Source organism: Rhinolophus ferrumequinum, chromosome 25 (assembly GCF_004115265.2).
Source record: "Rhinolophus ferrumequinum isolate MPI-CBG mRhiFer1 chromosome 25, mRhiFer1_v1.p, whole genome shotgun sequence".
NCBI lineage: Eukaryota > Metazoa > Chordata > Mammalia > Chiroptera > Rhinolophidae > Rhinolophus > Rhinolophus ferrumequinum.
In genome coordinates this window covers 3,880,532-3,898,542 of record NC_046308.1, presented here as the reverse complement: position 1 = coordinate 3,898,542, position 18,011 = coordinate 3,880,532, and the positions used below count along the sequence as shown (strand labels likewise).

Here is an 18,011-nt window from a genome sequence, read left to right as displayed (position 1 = left end):
CTCCTGACTTTATAGGCTGTGTTTTGACTACACCCTGTCACTGATTTTTATCCCTGCCCTGCCTTAATTGAGTACTCTGAGGACATAAATAAGTTTTTTGTTTACTCAGGCTTGGGAGAAGCTGGCAGAAAAGGCCTTTTCAGCTAAAAGCTCCTTAAACCCTGAAGGTGTGAACCAGCAAGTTAACGCCCGAAAACCCTTTCGGCTGTGGACGCCTTCACTTGTGGCTGCGAAGTGATGCAATCAAGCCCGTTCTGGAGGCCGGGGAAGAGCACAGGAATTCCAAGCTGACCCAAAAACGGAGTTTTAGTGATTTTGCTCAAAGCCTTGGGAATCCTGAGGCTGTTCCAGACACACTCGTTCAGACGTCAGCACAAGGCCCCCTGGGTGCAATGCACCGTGGACCCATTTTGTCCCCACTTCCCTCCCTTAGTGGAGCTGGTCATCAAGAGCTGGCCTGAGGAGCGGACGCCAGCCCTGCCCTCTGTGCACAGGCCCTGACCCCAGACAGACAGCAGCCCAGCCAAGACAGAGCTGCAGGCTCCGAGAGGACGCGGCTAAAAATGAAGAGGTGAGTCACTGTGGCAGCTATGTCCCAGCGCCGTCTGTGGCTCGCGTTGGGGACTGGGAAAATACGGGCGGCAGGGCACCCGCTGGCCAGGGCCCAGGGCCGGGCCTGCCGAGGACGCACAGCCCAATGTCACGGTTGTCCGGTCTTTAACTTGAAACCAATTTCTCTGGGTCACATGCGCCTGGGAACAAATCAAAGCGGAGTTGTCAGGAGCCTGGATGAAAAAGCAGCTGTCTCCGCTCTGCCTCTGTGAACCCCACTTTAAGTTCTGGTGACTACTTTCAAATGCTAGATAATGTTTGATGCCTGTTGTTTCCTGGATTCCCTTCAAGGTAGACAGTCTCTATGGACCCTCCATAGGAAAGACAAGGATTTGAGAACAAGACAAACAAATGAGGAAACAAAAACTCATAGACACAGACAATAGTTTAGTGGTTACCAGAGGGTAAGGGGGGAGGGGGTGATAGATGAGGGTAAAGGGGGATCAAATATATGGTGATGGAAAGAGAACTGACTCTGGGTGGTGAACACACAGTGGGATTTATAGATGATGTAATACAGAATTGTACACCTGAAATCTATGTAACTTTACTAACCATTGTCACCCCAATACGCTTTAATTAAAAAAACAAAGACAAGGATTTAGCTCACATGTCACCCCTTCCCCTCTTTTCTTCTTAAAGAAAAGATTACACACATATATTAATATTAATTGATTACCTTGGTCACTGTAATGACGAAAGGCCGGGAGGTAGTCGTAAAGAGTAGGCGTGGGCAAAGCCTGGAGAATTTTCTCTGGCACCTTGCCGAGCCCGGCGTGCCTGGAAACATACTCCAGTTATACTTAGACTTAATCCCACGATATTTAATCTCCGCTTAATCCCTTTATTATCCCCACTTTATGGATGGGAACACTTAGGCACAGAGAGGGTTTGCAAGTGGTCCGAATCACACAGCTGAGAACATTAGTGCCTGGATCCGAACCCAGGCAGCCTGAGCATATCGACAGCAAGACCCCTGGGAGCTCCCCTCCACCTCCCCACCCCCATGGGCTGGGCAGTGTTTACAGCGGTGAGGAGAACCTGCAGCCATGGGGTGCACCCCACTTCTGCCAGCAGGGCCCCCCATCTGGAATTTGATGGAAGAGAGACACTTACAGCTCCTGAAATAGAGCAGATCTGATCTGTCCACAGGCCTTATGTGCTCACGGGGGGAAGGAGAAGAGCTTTTTGGTGGGCTTTGACTTTGACCCATGGGAAGAGTCAGCTCCTCCTTGCAGAGAAGCCCCTGAATGGTAACCAAAAAGGGTCCCAGATGCGGGTGTTAAGACCAGGCCAGGCTGTGTGAGTTTAGACAAAACACTTCCCCTCTCTAAGCCTCCATGGCTTCATCTGCTTTGTTTTAGACGGGGAGTAATACGCATCCATGTTGAGTGTCAGGGTAGTTTGCGGCGTTCAAGTGCCAGCCAATGGGTGTGCAGAGGCCTTTGTAAGCTGTCCGTGAAGGCACAGCCCCACTTCAAGAACGTCCTCCGATGCTGCTGGAAACAAGCGGCTAACGGCTCTCGATGAAACAGCCCTTTTTTCTCTGTGCCTTCCCTTTCATCCTCTGGCCTCTCTTTTAGCATTGAGCTTCCCCCTCAGAAAGCAGGCTGGGAAAGTGCCCTGAGGCTGGGGTGCTGGGAGAGCCCCTGGAGTTTGAGATCACCCCAAGTCAGTTTTCTTTCTTCCTCATCATGTGCTTCTAAAAGCAGAGGACTTCACCAGCTACTGGGTGAACGGCTCCCTTCCCAGGGTGTGTGGTGGTGGCGAGGTCTCCCTTTCTCTCCAGCAGGGGACGCACACTTCAGGCCCTTTGTCGGGTACCCTAATACCTCTTTCCTATTCAATATCTACTTTCTCTGCCCAATTTCTCTCTTCTCTTTAATCCAACTTTGGAAGCAGTTTGGATCAGATGTGTCCTAAAACCTGCTTCAAATCCTCTGCGGGTCCCCATCGGCAGATAAAGCCCAAATCCCTTAGCTCCACACTGGGGTCTCAGCCCAGGCTGCAGTGTTTGGCCCAGAGCAGGCACTCAGGTCTTCACAGATCCCCCATCTTGCTCCCCTGGGCTCACACTGCAGAGGTTCAAGGCCCCCTATCTTCTGAGACTGCTGAGAGGGCCAACCACCCACCCCTAGCCCCTGGCTCAAGCTCACTTATGGAAATTTCAGCCTTTCCTCTCCTTTGACATTTGCAGACCATCTGGCGCTGTGAGAAACAAACTTTTTTACAGTACTGGCTTTCAGTTCCTGGGCAACCCCCGGCCTGGCAGTGGATCCACATAGGTCAGAGGTCATGGTCACTGGGGTCACTTGTGTAGGCGGCTAACTGGGCGTTTGACGTTTGTAGCACGGTCATGTTTTTCCTGCCGCTGGCTGTATACCCGTCTCCAGCGTTATCCCACACAGGGAGACCCGTTCAAGGGAAGTTGAGTGTGGGCAGAGGGAAACTTCCAGAACCTAAGTGGGCATAGTCATGAAGGCAGCCCTGGTAAGTGTGAAGGGCGGAAGCCAGCCAGGATCACGGAGAGACGAGTGAGGCACTCGCCTAGAGCACACAATTTAAGGGGATTGTCCCAGGCAAATACTATTTTACTGCACTATTTTGAAGGTCAAAACTAAGGTAAAAAATCCCAGCGTTATCAAAATTCTAAATCAAGTCAAGATGACCCTTCAGGGAGGCCCGCACACCTCGCCGACCCCGGTGGGTGTTTCTGCCTGAGCATCGTTCTCACTTCCCTGTGATAAGAATAATCTGTGCATGACCAAGACATCCCCAGGACAGCCGAGCAGTGGGCACGAATGAAGCCAGCTCTCTCCCTTGGCTGGAGTGGGGGGCATCTGGGGAGCAGGTGTTCACGGTCTAGAAGGACCGGCCCCCCACTTTTGTCCTCTGAGGGTGATAACAGTGCACTCACCCATTTCGGGTCCAGTGGCCCGAGGGCTGAGGAAAGTCTGTTGTGCCTGAGAATTGAGGCAAACGGAGTCAGTTCCGTTTTTTCTCCGGAATGTTCCAGACATTCAAATCTCAAGTTCACTCAGTTAGGGCAGCAGGCTTCCCATGTTCTTCCTGGCTGATATAGAAATGGGTTGTAGATTCACCTGGTGACAGGTCCAGCTGCCCCCAGCACTCAGGAAGCTCCCCCCCCTCCTGCCTGATCCTGGACGCCTGTCACTCTCTCTGTCACTCTCTCTGGCTGCAGGCCGTTGCCCTTGCTGGCCCCCCACCTGGAAGGCTAATTTGGTCACCACTGCAGGGCTGTTCAGGTCTTATCTTAAAGCTGTCACCTTCGCAGGGCTGCCGTCCAGAAGCCCCGAGTCATAACCTGTGCCTCCAGTTATTCTTGCTTGCCTTGTTAATTTTCTCCATTCAACTCCCAGCTTTTGCTTCCTGGTGCATTTCCCCCTGATCTGATGGGGCTCCCCAGGGCCCGGCATTAGTCGGGGCACAGTGAGGGCGTGAACAAGCTTGATTGGTGTATCTGTTCACACTGCCACCCCTTCCTGGTCCCTTCTGCTCCCTTCCCTGGACTATTTGCCTCTCCCATATCCCAGCTGCTTTCAAAGCACCCTGCAAACGGCAGGATTCCCTGCTTTCCCAGCGATGGGCTGGATCCCTGGGGCGGGGGGTGGGTGGGTGGGAGCTGAAAATGCAGGATCCCCTTCAGTCATCGAAAGAAAGGGGAGCAAGTGCCTTTCTCCCTTGAGAAGAAGGAAAAGAGGGGACAATGGAGAGACCCTTGTCGGTGAGCAAGAACCTGTCTGATTTTGGGGAAACAACCAGATGCTAATAGATTCCAGGAAGTGTTTCTAATCACCCCTCACCTCCCCTCCTCCCATTGCTACCCACTGCTCACCGCCCGCAGGCCTGAGGAGAAACCCAGTAACGGGATAAGGGAGACACCAGTACCCCGGGCCAGTGGTGGGCGTGTGGACATAAACAAAGGGATGGTTATTCCTGCTGGAAAAAGAGGCGCTGAGGAACAGGCCTGGAGGCCTGGCAAGCGTTTAGACACCTTGTTTCCCCGTCCATTGTAAGTTACAGGTCTTCTAAAGGATTCTTTTACTGGGACTTGGGCGAGATGGAGAAAACCTGGAGTGGCCACATCAGACTTGACTATTCCTCCTCCTATTACTTGGGGTGACTTGGACACCGGACAGGTCACCCCTTGGTGGCTCCACGGGGTATTTTTGCCAAGTGGGGGGCACATAGAAAGCCCTCATTTGCCGCCGGCCTCGCCTTGGTGTGAGTCCCCGGGGCGCAGACCAGGGCGGGCCGGCTGGGGGAGGGGAGAGAAAGGGAGGAGGAGGAGGCGCCTAGAAAAGGAGGCGCGGACCGGGAAGGTGCGGAGAGGGCCGGGCGGCGGCGTGCGCCGGGCTGGGCGGGCCGCGAGCAGCGGAGGGCGGCGGGCGGGCGGCAGGCCCGGCGTGGCAGCGCGGAGCCGGGAGCCCGATCGCGGCCCCTCCCGGGCGGCCTCCGGGAGCGGGGGGCGCGGGGACGACGGGCCTAACGCGCAGCCTCTCGGCTCTGCCCACAGGTCCCGGGCGCGCAGCCCTCGCCCCGCCACCGCCCGCCCCGGGCCCCGGAGCGCGGTGGAGGAGCCCCCCGAGGAGCCGGGGGCCTGCGCCCCGCGCCCCCTAGACATGGTGGGCCACCTGCACCTGCAGGGCATGGAGGAGAGCCTCAAGGAGCAGAGCCGGGAGGGCCTGCTGGACAGCCCCGACTCCGGGCTGCCCCCCAGCCCCAGCCCCAGCCCGCCCTTCTACTCCCTGGCGCCTGGCATCCTCGACGCCCGCGCGGGGGGCGCCGGAGCCTCCTCGGAGCCCCCCGGACCCGGCGAGGCCAGAGCGGTAAGCCGGGTACAGGGCAAGAGGAGGGGGAGAAATGGGGGCCAGGGTCTGTGCTCACTGCGCCCCAGACGCGGTACCTCAGAAGCCAGGACTGGGTTCCTTCCCCACACACACCCCTCCAGCCAGAAGGTGGCCCAGTGACAGCAACGCTCCCAGGTGGGGTCCAGGGCGCGTAGGTGGTGGGGGTCCCGCCTGCCCCCCGACCTGCAGACGGCTCCCTGGCATGGGCCTCTCAATGAGTGACTCTTCCGACTGGCAGCAGGGAAAGGGCAGGGCTGAAGGACTGCCCGAAATTCCCAAAGAAGTTGGCCCCTGGCTAAATGGCCTTGAATCCACGCCCAAGCAGTACAGACCTCTCTGGGTACCCAGGTCCTTCCGCTACTTCTGACCCGGTTCCCTGTTTACTGTTCGCCCACCCCACCCCCCAACCTGAACGCCTTTTCTTCTTCTTTTTTTTAAACCAAACCCAGACAGGAACCTTTCTTTCCCGGGATGGTGAGGGATGTTGCGGTGGAGCTGAAACGATACCTGGGCCAGGCTGGAAGCCCACTTAGGAGCCTCACGAGTTTGTCTCCCGCCAGACTTAGGGGGACCTGCAGGTGGCCTGGTGGCTGAGCTGAGACTGGGTGGCCCCGCAGGCAGGAGCGAGAGCTGGGGGGAATCCTGTTCCTTATGGACTGGAGGGAATGACAAGTTGAAATCTGGAGTTTGCTAACAACCCCGGTGGCATTTATTTGCCCACTCTGCACGTTGAATCTCTTCTCTGCCTGGTGTACGTGTCTGCACCGCGATGCCACCTGGTACCTCACAGGGCAGTAAATGCCTCCCCCAGCTGAAAATCGGAAAGGAACGGTCCCTTTGCCTCGAGATAATGACAAGAATTTCATTGGTGCCTCCCTTGCTCCTGGGTCCAGTGGGTCCCAAACTTGACTCGGCGTTAAGAGTATCTGAGATCTTCACAAAATACCCATGCCTGCCTCATACCCCCAGAACTTCTCATTTCATTGGTACAGGCTGTGATCTGGACCTCAGGATTTTTAAAACTTCCCCATGTATTTCTAATGTGCAGGCAAGTTTGGGAACTGCTGCCTTAGACCAAACTCCTGCGGCGAATTTGCATTTTGGTCTCTTTTGGGGGCTGGGGGTAGGGTGAGGCCTTGAGGATGTCCAGGTGACTGTTTCCAGGAGGCTGTTTGCATTTACATTGATCCTGCTGTTGGAACTGGCCAGCCATCCTGCACGGCTCGGATTGGCACAGTGGCATGGAGGGTATCTTGGAGGAAATCCCTGTGGTGTCTGACACAACGGGTCTCAGAGAGAAGGGACATGAAACCAGCCTTCCTCTTTGTTGTTTAGATGACCCAGAATCCTCCTTAAAGAGGGTTTTCTGGATGCTGTCCCTGTCTGCCAGGCCAGCCCGTGTGCCCGGCTTACTTGGCTTGGCCGGTCCAGCTGATTGTACTTTCTTTCCTTTCCTTGCTCACTAGATGCTAGGGATGGACCCGTGCTGTCCCTGATCTTTTAACTTGGCAAAACCTGGGGCTACGTCCGCACAGGTCACGGTCTGTGTAGACAGCCCTTACGCAGGCCAGGCACTGGCCTGAACACTCCCATGCATCAACCCATTTAATTTTCACCACATTCTGATGAAGGATGCACTCCTGTTACTCCCATTTTCCAGAGCGGGAAGCTGAGGTACAGAGGTTATTGATTTGCCCGAGTCACCCAGCTGGTAAGTGGCCTGGCTGGAACGGAACACAGGAATCTGACTGCAGAGTCTCTTATCCCACTTTCCTCGCTGTGGAGCTAATTAACTACCTGTGTGGGGTTTTTCTTTTTCTAATTAAAAAACAAAAATGCCTGTGAACCTATGGCACCTCGAGATGCTGCTTTTAATAAAAGGAGAGGAAATGGTTGCCATGGGCAACCTCTTCTAAGCCCCCGGCCCTGCAGCCGGGGCCCCGCCCACATGCCCCGTGAGCCGCAGGATGCCCCGCCTCCCGTTAACTCCAGTCAGGCTTCCCTAATCCCGTGTTTAACAACACCCTGCTCGCTGATGACTCACGGAGAACACTTTTCAGGTGCAGATGCAGGCAAAGCCTCGCCCTCTGACCTCGGGAAGGGGACAGAAAGCTGTCGTGCCTCTAAGAGCCCGTGGTTTCAGATGCCCAAGCAGAGACTGGTGGCCACAGGGCCAGGCCTCCCCTGGCACCTCCCTAGCGTCCTGGGTCAGACCATGTGGGTCTGGGTTGCAGCCTGCTTCGCCCTGGGTATCTTTGTTCTGACACCCAATTTCCAGCATTCCTTCCCCCGACCCCCATCAACACTGGTGGCACACACCCCAGCCAGGGGGTTGAACGGCAGTTCTGTCCCCAAACCCCAGCCACTGGGGTCTCCACCAGCTCGTCGCCCTATTTATTATGCTGGACATACGTGTTAAATTTGCCCACTCCCCGCTCACTTTGTTTTCATAAGCTGGGCTTATGTTCTGGACAATACCCCATTGTCCCGGGTGGCTGGTGGCTGGGAGATAGCCCTGCCCAAGACAGAAAAGGCCCTGGGGACCAGGCTAGGTGTGAATGAACCCCCGCCCTGCCTTGACCATGGCTTTTCCTGCCTGTTCTTTGGAGCATAAAGACAGGAATATTGGTGACTCCCAAACCCGTGAAGATCTGGGAATCAGATATTCTCCCACCCGTACTTACTGAGCACCTACTGTATGCCACGCACTATTTTGGACCGTGGGTGACACAGCAGGGGACAAGATGTTTAAGGTCCCTGCCGTCATGGCACGGCCTTCTAGTGGGACCCAAGACCACGTGGATTGATAAGGGCCCTTAAGACAAGAAGCTGGCTGAGGGTGGAGCTGCTTTAGACAGGGTGGTCAGGAAAGTGGCGTTGAATAGAAGCCAGACAAAAAAGGAGGGAGTGGACCTGATGGTTATAGGGCTGAAGTGTGCACCAGTCCAAGAGAATGGCAAGTGCAAAGGTCCTGAGGCAGGAACAAGGTAGACGTGTTTGAGGAGCAGCAAGGAGGCGGGCAGCGGCCAGAGCAGGGGCCTGGAGGCCAAGCTGAGGCCAGAAGGTAAAATTCCATTCGGTCTTTTAAAAATGTACTTGTGACTGCTTTTATTTTTTTTAAAGGCACCAAGAGCTGTCACACCCCCCAAATTAGAAAGCCAAATCAGAGACGTGCCTGACAGATGCCCATGAGGAAAGGATCTGTGTAGGGCGTGGCTCCTCCAAGGTGGGGCTGGCTCTCCTGCAGGACACTGGACAGCCAAGGCTGCCAGCTGCGCCAGGAGGGGTTTGCCTGTCAGTGGCAACTCACCCCACAAATATGTAAGCCTGGCGGGGCGAGGCATACAAGGTGCTGTCTGTGCCCGGCCCTGCGCTCCCTCCTCCCTGTCGCCTGGCCGAGCTGTGGGTACTGGGGGTGCACCGTGGGGAGAGGGGTCCTGCTGCCTGTCAGGGTGTGTGGGTGTGTGCAGCAGATGCCCGTGAACCGAGCTAACAGGGCAGTTCGGGGCACTAACCCCACCCTACCTGACTGCCCCCAGGGTGGCCACAAATAGCACTGGGGATCTCCAGCTGAGTTTCCTGGGGTGCACATTTGAGAAGCAGCCACCACTGGGGTGGGTGAGAAGTGGACAGATGTCATATGTGTGGCAGACGAAGGACTCAGCCCACTGTGGAGTGGTGTCGGGGGGTGATGGTCTGAGCTGTCACCATGTCCTCAGATGTGGAGATGGGGTTTTCTGGCAGCCGGTGGCCTGGGCTCCGTCCTGCGTTGCTCCTGTTACCCCGTCCGATCTGCTGGGGCTGTTTGGAGGTGGAATGTGTTTCTGAGTGACGCACTTGGAAATGTCCCTAAGGATGAAATGCTGGTTCCCCGGACCCCGATTCTGAGAGAAGCCCTGTGGGCCGAGTGTAGGGAGGAGTGGTAGTGGGGAGTGGGGTGTCCTAGCCCCATCTTTGAAAATCTCCTAGGGATGCCCATGGTCACAGCCACAGCTTAGGATTTGGACTGTTACGCCCCCCTCCCCCTGCACCCCAGGGTCCTGGATTTTCTCATTTCTCTGTTTCTGGTCTGTGATGGTGAAACCAAGGATGGGGGAGGAGAGGGAAGGGAGTTAGGGATTTAGGGAGTTAGTGCCTGGGATTGGGAGGCATGGATGGACAGATGGATGGATGGATGGACAGATGGACAGATAAATAGATGGATGGATGGATGGATGGATGGATGGATGGATGGATGAGTGGGTGGATGGATGGATGAGTGGATGGATGGATGGATGGATGGATGGATGGATGGATGGATGAGTGGGTGGATGGATGGATGAGTAGATGGATGGATGGATGGACCGACAGGTGGACTGAGGAGTCATCCCCCATTGCCCCTTGTAGGCTCCCAGGTGTGTCCCTGACCAGCGAAGGTGTCTGAGCAAGCTCAGGTGAGAGAGAGCAAGTTTGCAGAAAGGGAGGCTGTGAGGGAGGGAGGGAAGGAAAAGCCAGAAACACTGGCGCCTCCTTTCAGCCCGTCAGCTTAATCCTGGATGAATTGGCCTCCAGTGGAAACTCAGGGACATCTCTGACAGCCCCACGTCGCTGTGGTAGGCTCACCTGTCTGAGAAACTCAGCTCTCTCTGTAGCTATGGTGTGAAAAGTAGACAGACAGGCTACGTCCTTGCAGGTGCTCTGGAGACGAGGGAATAAGCAGGAGACACCTTCCTGGGAAATGCCACCGGCGGGAACTGAGGGGGACTCTCCGAGGGCAGCGTGTTCTGTGCTCTTGCCTCCGGGCTGGGAAGGTGGTACACAGACCCCCAATACCTCTTTAAGTGACAGCGAATGAGGGGACGTTTGTCCCCCTTTGGTGAGAGCAGCGTGTGGGCATGTTATTCTTGGTGCACAGAAAGCAGGTCGCTTTCTGGGAGGCTGCCCAGTCATGGTGGGGTGTGTGTGGGGGGTGACAATGCTCTGAGTCTTCAGGGAAGTGGGAGGCCCCGCCCCGAGCCCTCAGTCTCCCTCTCATTGGCTGGCAGGCACCTGTCCTCAGGCTGCCGTAACAAAGTCACCAACTTGGTGGGTTAAAACAACAGAAATTCATTCTCTCACAGTTCTGGAGCCAGAAGTCAGACATGAAGGTGTGGGCAGGGCCGGGCTCCCTCCGATGGGGAGTGTCCACCCCGTGTGTCTGCTCCTGCTCCTGGTGGTGGCTGGCAGGCCTTGGTGTCCCACGCTTGTAGACGCACCATTCCAGTCTCTGCCCGGTCATCACAGGCCCTCTCCCTCTGTGTCCTGTGTCCAGATTTCCCTCTTATAAGGACACCAGTCACTGGATTCAGGGCCCTCCCTAATCCAGCAGGCTGTCATCTTCACTTGATCACATCTGCAAAGGCCTTCTTTCTAAATAGAGTCACATCCCCAGGTTATGTGTCTTTGTGGCGATCACAAGCCAACCCACCACCCTCCTGCTCTCTTGGGTCCATCTGGCCTGTCTCTGGGCACAGGCCTGTCCCTGAGCCCTGCCTCCAATCCAACGTTGGTGTTTGCTCAGTTTCGCTGCCTTGGGTGTCAGACCCTGGCTTGTGGGGTCTGTGTTGGGCCCAGGACGCTCAGTGACTCTCCAGCCAGGCCCCATTCAGCTGCCCTGTGTGCCCTGTTGGAGGAGGGCAACGAGTCTGAGGAACGCCTCCCTCTGCCCCAGGATTTGCCACCAACATGCAAGGTCTTTCATAAGAAGGGTGAGAATTCCTCAAGGTCTCTTCCTTGGATAACTTTCCTTGGGGATGATGGTCAAGGTCAACCTCAGACTAGCATGTGAGCTTTTGGTCTCAAATCCCAAATACAAGCAGAAGATAGTTGAGTTTAATGCCAACTACAACAGAAGCCATTACCGGCCCGTGAGGCCCTTTTAGCAGGTACAAGCCTCCATGTGGCTGGGCAAGGACACCCATCCCCCATGCCAGGGTGGGGTCTCTGTGGTGGTCCCTCTCTCCAGGAGCAGCAGTGGGGGCTCTGGACCCCTCTTCTTGCCAGTCCGAAGGCTTGTGACTTGCTGGCTGAACGGAAGGTTCACCGTTCTGCAGGCTACATGTGGCTTTGGCAGCTGTGGGCCTCCTATGTCACCCAGGCTGGGCACAAACACCGCTGTACTGTCCCTCTGTGTCCCTGCCAGCCAGGCCAGGACCCTTGGGCTGGGACGTCACCGAGTGGCACAGAGCTCTCTCTTACAACAGAACGGTTATCTCTCTCTGCATCCTGTGGGCTGTGCCCCGCTCAGCAGCCAGGAAGGGGGAGCATGCCAAAGCGCCCGTGTGTATTTTTACTTCCAGCCGCCAGCGAGTATTTATCCTCAGGGAAGGCCCATGAATCACCGGGCATGGTGGGTGGGGCTGGCGACAGCCTGTCCTCTGAACTCTGCTCCCTCTGTGGGCCCTAGTCCCCACACACACCCCTGCCTGCCCAGGAGACCAGGGCGCCAGAGGGCCCCCATGCTACAAGAGGGCTCTCCCGGCCCCTAGAAGGAGCGGGGGCTGGGGCTGCCATCCTGGGGCGGGGAGGTTGAGCCTCCAGCTCTCAGCTTGTCTGTGCCTGGAATTCACTGTTCTTCCGCTGCCCTTTCATCCCAGAGCTGCGAGGGGACTGAGAGGACACTGGCTGGCCGGCACCTCCGGCCTCCCTGACAGGCTCCCAGGCCCGTGCTGTGGGCTGCACAGATGCGAAAACCGAGGGCCTGTGAACAGCCGGCCCAGTGGCCCTCCCCTCTCTTCAGACGGGAACAAGAACCTGGGCTTTTGGGGAAAGAGCTGGGATGTGGCCACCCTGGGCGTGGGCTGAGGGGAGCTGGCCTCCTGGGGACTTCGTTCCCTCCAGTGGGCTCCCTGACCCGCAGAGCAGCAGCAGGGCCCCTGGCTGTGTGTGTGTGTGGGGGGGGCGGGGGGGGGGGCGTGTGAGCCCCTCCCTACCCTTCCTACCCTGGTGGCTCCCATCCCAATGTGACCCAGTCTTTGGGGAGTGGCTCGCTCCCGCCCGTGTGGCTGGAAGGTCATCCTGCCAGGGCCCGCGGTGTGCCTTCTTGGCTGTGACGAGCGCTTTCCGTGCCTACTCTGGCTGGCTGAATGCCACGGGTCCACACCGCTGTTGTGCTGTTTCAACAACCCTGCGGCCAGAAAGAATCAGCTCTGAGCTCCGGAAGCCCGGTGGCTGCCGCTGTCTTCCCTTCGTGTCTAGCCCTGGGGCCCTTGGGGGCGTCCTTGGGCCTTGGCGGCGACTTCCGGAGCTGTCTCGCCACTGGGCTCGCTGGATGCCAGCCTGTGTCTGGGTTCTCACTGGCCTCTCATATCTCCTGTGCGGTGCTTCCAGCGCAGGCGGACTTGAACTGTTTTTCCACTGGGGCCCTTTGGAAAATGGTGCCCAGAGCCCCAGCTTCCTGGCCAGCCTGTGAAATGAGCCTTGTCCCCTGCGCTGGCGGCCAACTGGGGAGAGATCCGGCCGGAACGGGGCTGGTGTCACGTTGGCCTGAAGGTCCACTCTGGCGGTGTCAGGGGTTCATTCGGCAGTTTCTTTAGCCTGGATGGACCCTGGAGAAAGGCACCTGGGGATTTGCCTCTCAAAGAAGTCCTCCTGTGAGCTTGGGAATGATTCCTTCTTGGGGAATGGGGGTGGTTAAAAGCAGTACAGGCTGCCTCTCTCTCTCCCTCTAGCCCTTCCACCTGTCTGGAGAGAAGAAACTTCTCCAAGTAACTTAGCCCCTCACGTGCCTGTACCTTCCTCTCAACTCTTCATTGGCCACGTCATCCACTCTTGAACAAGAAGAGCCTGGGAGGCTCGTCTCACCCACATGGGTCTGGCGCACAGTAGGTGCTCAGCAGACACCTGCGCACATTTGGGGAGCATATTTTGGAGAGAGTGTTGGTTCTACAAAGGTCGTCATGGGCTTTTGCAGCGGGGATCAGGGCCGCAGAGGGGAGCCGTGGAGGGTGCTGCAGCGTCTGAATCTTGCGACTACTTTTTTTTCTTTTTTAATTCAGTCTCCTGAGATGATGTGTGCTTGCTTCTGGAAGGTGGGAGAAGTATTATTTCAAGGTCCAAAGAGTGTGGATTGTACCTCTCTCCAGGGAGGTACCCCACCCCACCCCGGGCCTTCCTGAAAAGGAGGACCCCTGACACAAGCCAGCTTTTTCCAGCGCTTACTGTGCGGGCTGTGCACACACTATACCCTCTGACTCAGTCTTCACTGAAGCCTGTGTGGTGGGCATTCCTGTTGCCCTACTTTAAAGCCCAGGAGGCTCGCGGAGAGGGGGGCTGACCATGGTGAGGAGGGCTGGGGGCTGTGCCCTTTGGAGGAACCGAGGGTCTAAGGCTTGTCTAAGACATAGCCACCACCTTGAATGATGTGCCAGAAGGAAGAGGGAGGTTTGGAGAATCACAGGCCAGGGGGTGACACGTGCGTCCCAGGCAGCACTCAGCATGCCCCCGCTCCCTGCCAGGGGGAATGGGAAGAGGCTTTCCCACCACGAGAGCGGAAGGCAGAGAGCCGGACCTAGCTGATGATGGCTCCGTATTAAGCATCCAGAGTAGCCACACAGAAGTGAGACCAGGAGAAAGCTGAGGGCTCCCGGTGTGAGGACGGGGAGGACCCCAGCTCACCACCCGGCTTGTGGAGGGGTTCAGGATGTTTCTGACTTAAGGGGAGGGTGTGAATTGTGGGATGGAGTCCTGTGTGGTCCCTGCGGAGGCTGCCAGAAGCAAGGTCTCAGAGGGAGCCCTCCCACCACGTGGCAGATTTCTGCTTCAAACATTCGCTTTTCTGGGTCCTCACCTGGGCTTACTGTCAGGGCAGGACCATCGAGTGACAGATGGAGATTTTCCTGGGACACTGGGGGAGGGGAACAAGAGCACTTAATGACGAGGGGGCGCAGAGACAACGCAGAGCAGCCGGCCCCCCGCGTTGGGTAAACCGCTCCTGTGGGACATCTGTGTCTGTGGCGTGGGTCTGGGCAGAGGGGCAATGGGCTGGGGCTGCGAGCCTGGGGGTGGCCGTCGAGCACCCAGGGGGCGTGGAGGCCACAGTGCCAAAGTAACCCCGCGTCCGTGGCTCGCCCCGCAGCCCCCGCCCCTCCCCGCGAACGCCCCCGCGCTGGACATGAGGCCCCGGATGCTGCCAGTATTCTTCGGGGAGGGCATCGCGGTAAATCCGGAACCCGCACACGAGATCCGGTGAGTGGGGCTTCGGGCCGGTCCTGACCCCGGGGGCTCAGCAGGCGGCCCCTCTGGTCTGCTCGTCGCCAGAAGGCACCGTGTGGGCAGCTCAGGACCCTTCTCCACTCAGCGTCGGGCCCGCCGCACGTGAACGCGGGGTTGCTCCACGTTCCACGTTCCGGTGGTTTTGCCTCGTTACCCACCCAGGACTCCAATCCACACTGCAGAGTCCAGTTTGGTCCATTGTCCCAAAATGTCCCGTTAGGGCATATTTTTACCCCAGTAGGATCCAGCCAGGGTCACGTGCTGCAGTCACCCCATCTCTAGTCCACGCTGAGCGGGCACAGACCCTCGGCCCTTCTTTGACCTTTGGCCTTGCCGTTTCCGAAGTGTCCAGGCCACATGTTTGAGTCCTGCTGCGGTCCCCTTTTCACGTCCCGGGCCGGTGCCGCCACCCCAGTCGGAGGGGGGGTGAGAGGCCGCCCCGCCCTGGGCTCACCCCGCCGCCTTCCCGCCCTCCCCAGCTGCAACTCGGAGGTCAAGTACGCCTCGGAGAAGCACTTCCGTGACAACGTCTTCTACGCGCCCGTGCCCACGGTCACGGCCTACAGCGAGACGATCGTGGCGGCGCCCAACTGCACGTGGCGTAACTACCGGAGCCAGCTGACCCTGGAGCCGCGCCCGCGCGCCCTGCACTTCCGCAGCACCACCATCATCTTCCCCAAGCGCGCCCGCAGCACCTTCCGCACCACGCTGCAGTGCAGCCTGGGCCGGCCCAGCCGCTGGTTCACCTCCAGCGTGCAGCTCCAGCTGTGCCAGCCCACGGTGCTCTGACGGGGCGGCCGCTCCCAAGTGACCCGGAGGGGGCCCTGGATGCTCCAAAGGACCATGGACTCCAGGGATGGGCCTGGAGCCGGGGCAGGAGGGGGGTGGGGACCCGCGGGCCTGGCCTGCAGCCGGATGGGTCCAGCATGGCAGAGTTGGTAAATGTATCGATTTTATTAGGCTGTAAAGAGGCAAAGCAGCCTGGCCGTGGCTCTCTGGAGAGCAGAGGGCAGGGGCCATGCAGCTAGGTGGCAGCCGCCCCAAGGGGCAGCGAGAGAACGAACCTTGGCTGGGGGCCTCCTGCAGCTCCTGACACCCTACCACCCCATCTGTCCAGGGCTGGTGGCCTGGCTCCCAGGCTGTGTGAGCAGAGGGGTGCCATCCAGACACCCACTGCTCCCAGAAAGGGGTATTTGCAAAGTGGGCCTTTCAAGTGTGTGCAGCTTGGGACCGAGAGGCCCAGGCCAAGGGCCATGACTGGGCACCCCCTGGTGAACGTTGGGCCTGGAGGTGGGATGGACAAAGGCTAGATGCTGCTGTTGGTTATATGGTGGTGGGGGTGGGGGTGTGCAACCTGGAAAAGACCTTGCCTTAGCTGTCCCAGCATCCTCTGCCCCAGTGGGGAAGATTTAGGGCACAGCCCACCTAAACTGAGGCCTCCGAGCTCTGCGTTGGAGCCTCAGTGGCAGGGTGTCCCTCTTGTCCACCCCCTCTGTCCACCCAAGCCTGCAGGACTCTCCGACGTCAGAGCCTTCATGCCAGGTGTCATGGGGAGGTGTTCAAACTCTCTGGAAATGTCCCCTGTCTGAGGCCTGGGCTCAGCTGTCAGCTTACAGAGATACCGTGGGGGGCCGGGCCACCTGTAGCGTGAAAAAGATGATTCTACGGTGACAGTGCTGCAGGGTTTACCTCGCACGTGTGATGTCACGAGAGGAAGACCAGCCAGGACACGCTGCGGTTGGGGGGATCCAGCCTGCTGCTGCCTGGGACAAATGCCCCAGAAGCCCCAGAGGTGTCTGCGGGAATGCCCCCAGACCTGAATGGACCTAGTGGGTAGGGGGCTTGCCCCCCCCCAGACAGGGCAAGGGTTGAGGCTTTAGTGCCCTCACGCAGGTGAGGAGGGGGACTCAGAGCTCACATCCCAGAGAGGCAAAATGACTGATATATTTTTATATATCTACACATACGGTGCGTGTTCTCTCCAGAGATGCTTTTTGATCAACAGAGAAATAACTTAAGAATTGATTATCTTAATAAAATGTCCAAACCCAAAGAGGCCCCCTCCTCTGTTTCTGAGACCTTCAGATACCATGGGGGTGGGGGAGGGTAAGATTGGTCGTCGGTGGCCCGGGTACCTCCTCTCTGCTCAGAGGGCTGAGTCCTGTGCCCCCATCCCCACCCTTGTATGACAGCCTCCACCCAAGAATCAGTGGTAAATGGAAAGGCCGAGGCCCCACCTGGGACCCAGGGCTGGGGGTGAGTCCACGGAGGGCCTGTGGAATCTGGGTTTTGACACTCTCATGCTGGCTTTGCACTCTGAATGCCGGCGCTCCACACCCACAGACCCCCGACGCCCGCCTGGTGAATGAGGGGCCCCTGCTGCCTCTGCAAAGCAGACTGCCTGCCTGCTTTACACCTCGTTCCTCCCAATCTCATCCACGTCCTTGGAGGTGCCTGTGGGGATCCTGGGTTGAGTGCCATTAGGGAGACAACAGCTGAGGGACGATGCCCTCCATGAGTCAGGCGAGGGGTGTGTCTTTTCACGGAGGCTTTTTGTGGGGTCAGAGCCTTCCTCTGAGGGGGTGGGTCACTAGGAGTACAGTGGGCAGTGTCAGTGTGGCCTCTTGCCATCTGAACCCTCGCCTGGCAGGGTATAAAATAATGACAGAAGTTCACTGGCTAACTCATACAGCACTCACGTCCCAGGCAGGTGTTAGATGCCAGTGTGCATTCTCGCAGCCTGACCTGCTGAATGGTGCACTGCGGTAGCTCAGTTTTCCAGAGGCGTTAAATAAGGCCCAGAGAGGTCCCGGAACTAAGCCCCGACACGGGATGGGTCCCGTGGCCGGAAAGAGAGCATGTGACTTTTTCTTTCAACATCTGCAGAATGGGCACATGGTCTGACTTCCCAGGCTGCTGGGACGATGACAATTCACCCTCATAAAGCCTGTGCTGCAACTGACCCCAGTCGGGACCCTTCCTGGGGGCAGGGCTAGGCGTCCACCTCTCTAGCAGGGGCAGAAACACTTGTGCAGGTCGGTGGGCCAGCTCTGGCCCCAACACCCATCCTGGGCCCTTTCCCTCAGCCCCTTCTCTGTCACCCCTGCCAATGTCTGGGTTCACACTCACCGGCCTCAAACTCAGCAGACCACCAAATACAGGTGCCCTGCCCTCTGGACTTGATGGTCCCATCTCTAGGAATGACAAGCCAAGCAGCCCTGGCAGCCGACGGGTGAGGACACTTACTCTGAGTGCAGACACTCTGGCCCTGCCATCAGCATTCCTCGTGTTTCATCC

The 18,011-nt window shown here is 57.7% G+C and overlaps 1 protein-coding gene across 4 annotated transcripts; it reads left to right on the top strand.

The window, feature by feature from the left end:
• The first annotated feature begins 430 nt into the window (after window positions 1-430).
• On the top strand, window positions 431-16,767 carry RFLNA (refilin A). Of its 4 annotated transcripts, none has more exons than XM_033097921.1 (4): window positions 431-571; window positions 5,150-5,462; window positions 14,578-14,687; window positions 15,194-16,767. In XM_033097921.1, exons 1-4 carry the CDS (start codon window positions 564-566, stop codon window positions 15,501-15,503), a joined length of 741 nt encoding a protein of 246 aa, XP_032953812.1. In that variant the 5' UTR covers window positions 431-563; the 3' UTR covers window positions 15,504-16,767. The 4 variants fall into 4 exon arrangements, with proteins under 4 accessions (XP_032953812.1, XP_032953811.1, XP_032953814.1 ...); XM_033097920.1 differs by lacking the exon at window positions 431-571 and adding an exon at window positions 4,627-4,645; XM_033097923.1 differs by lacking the exon at window positions 431-571 and adding an exon at window positions 4,880-4,955.
• Window positions 16,768-18,011: the final 1,244 nt, after the last annotated feature.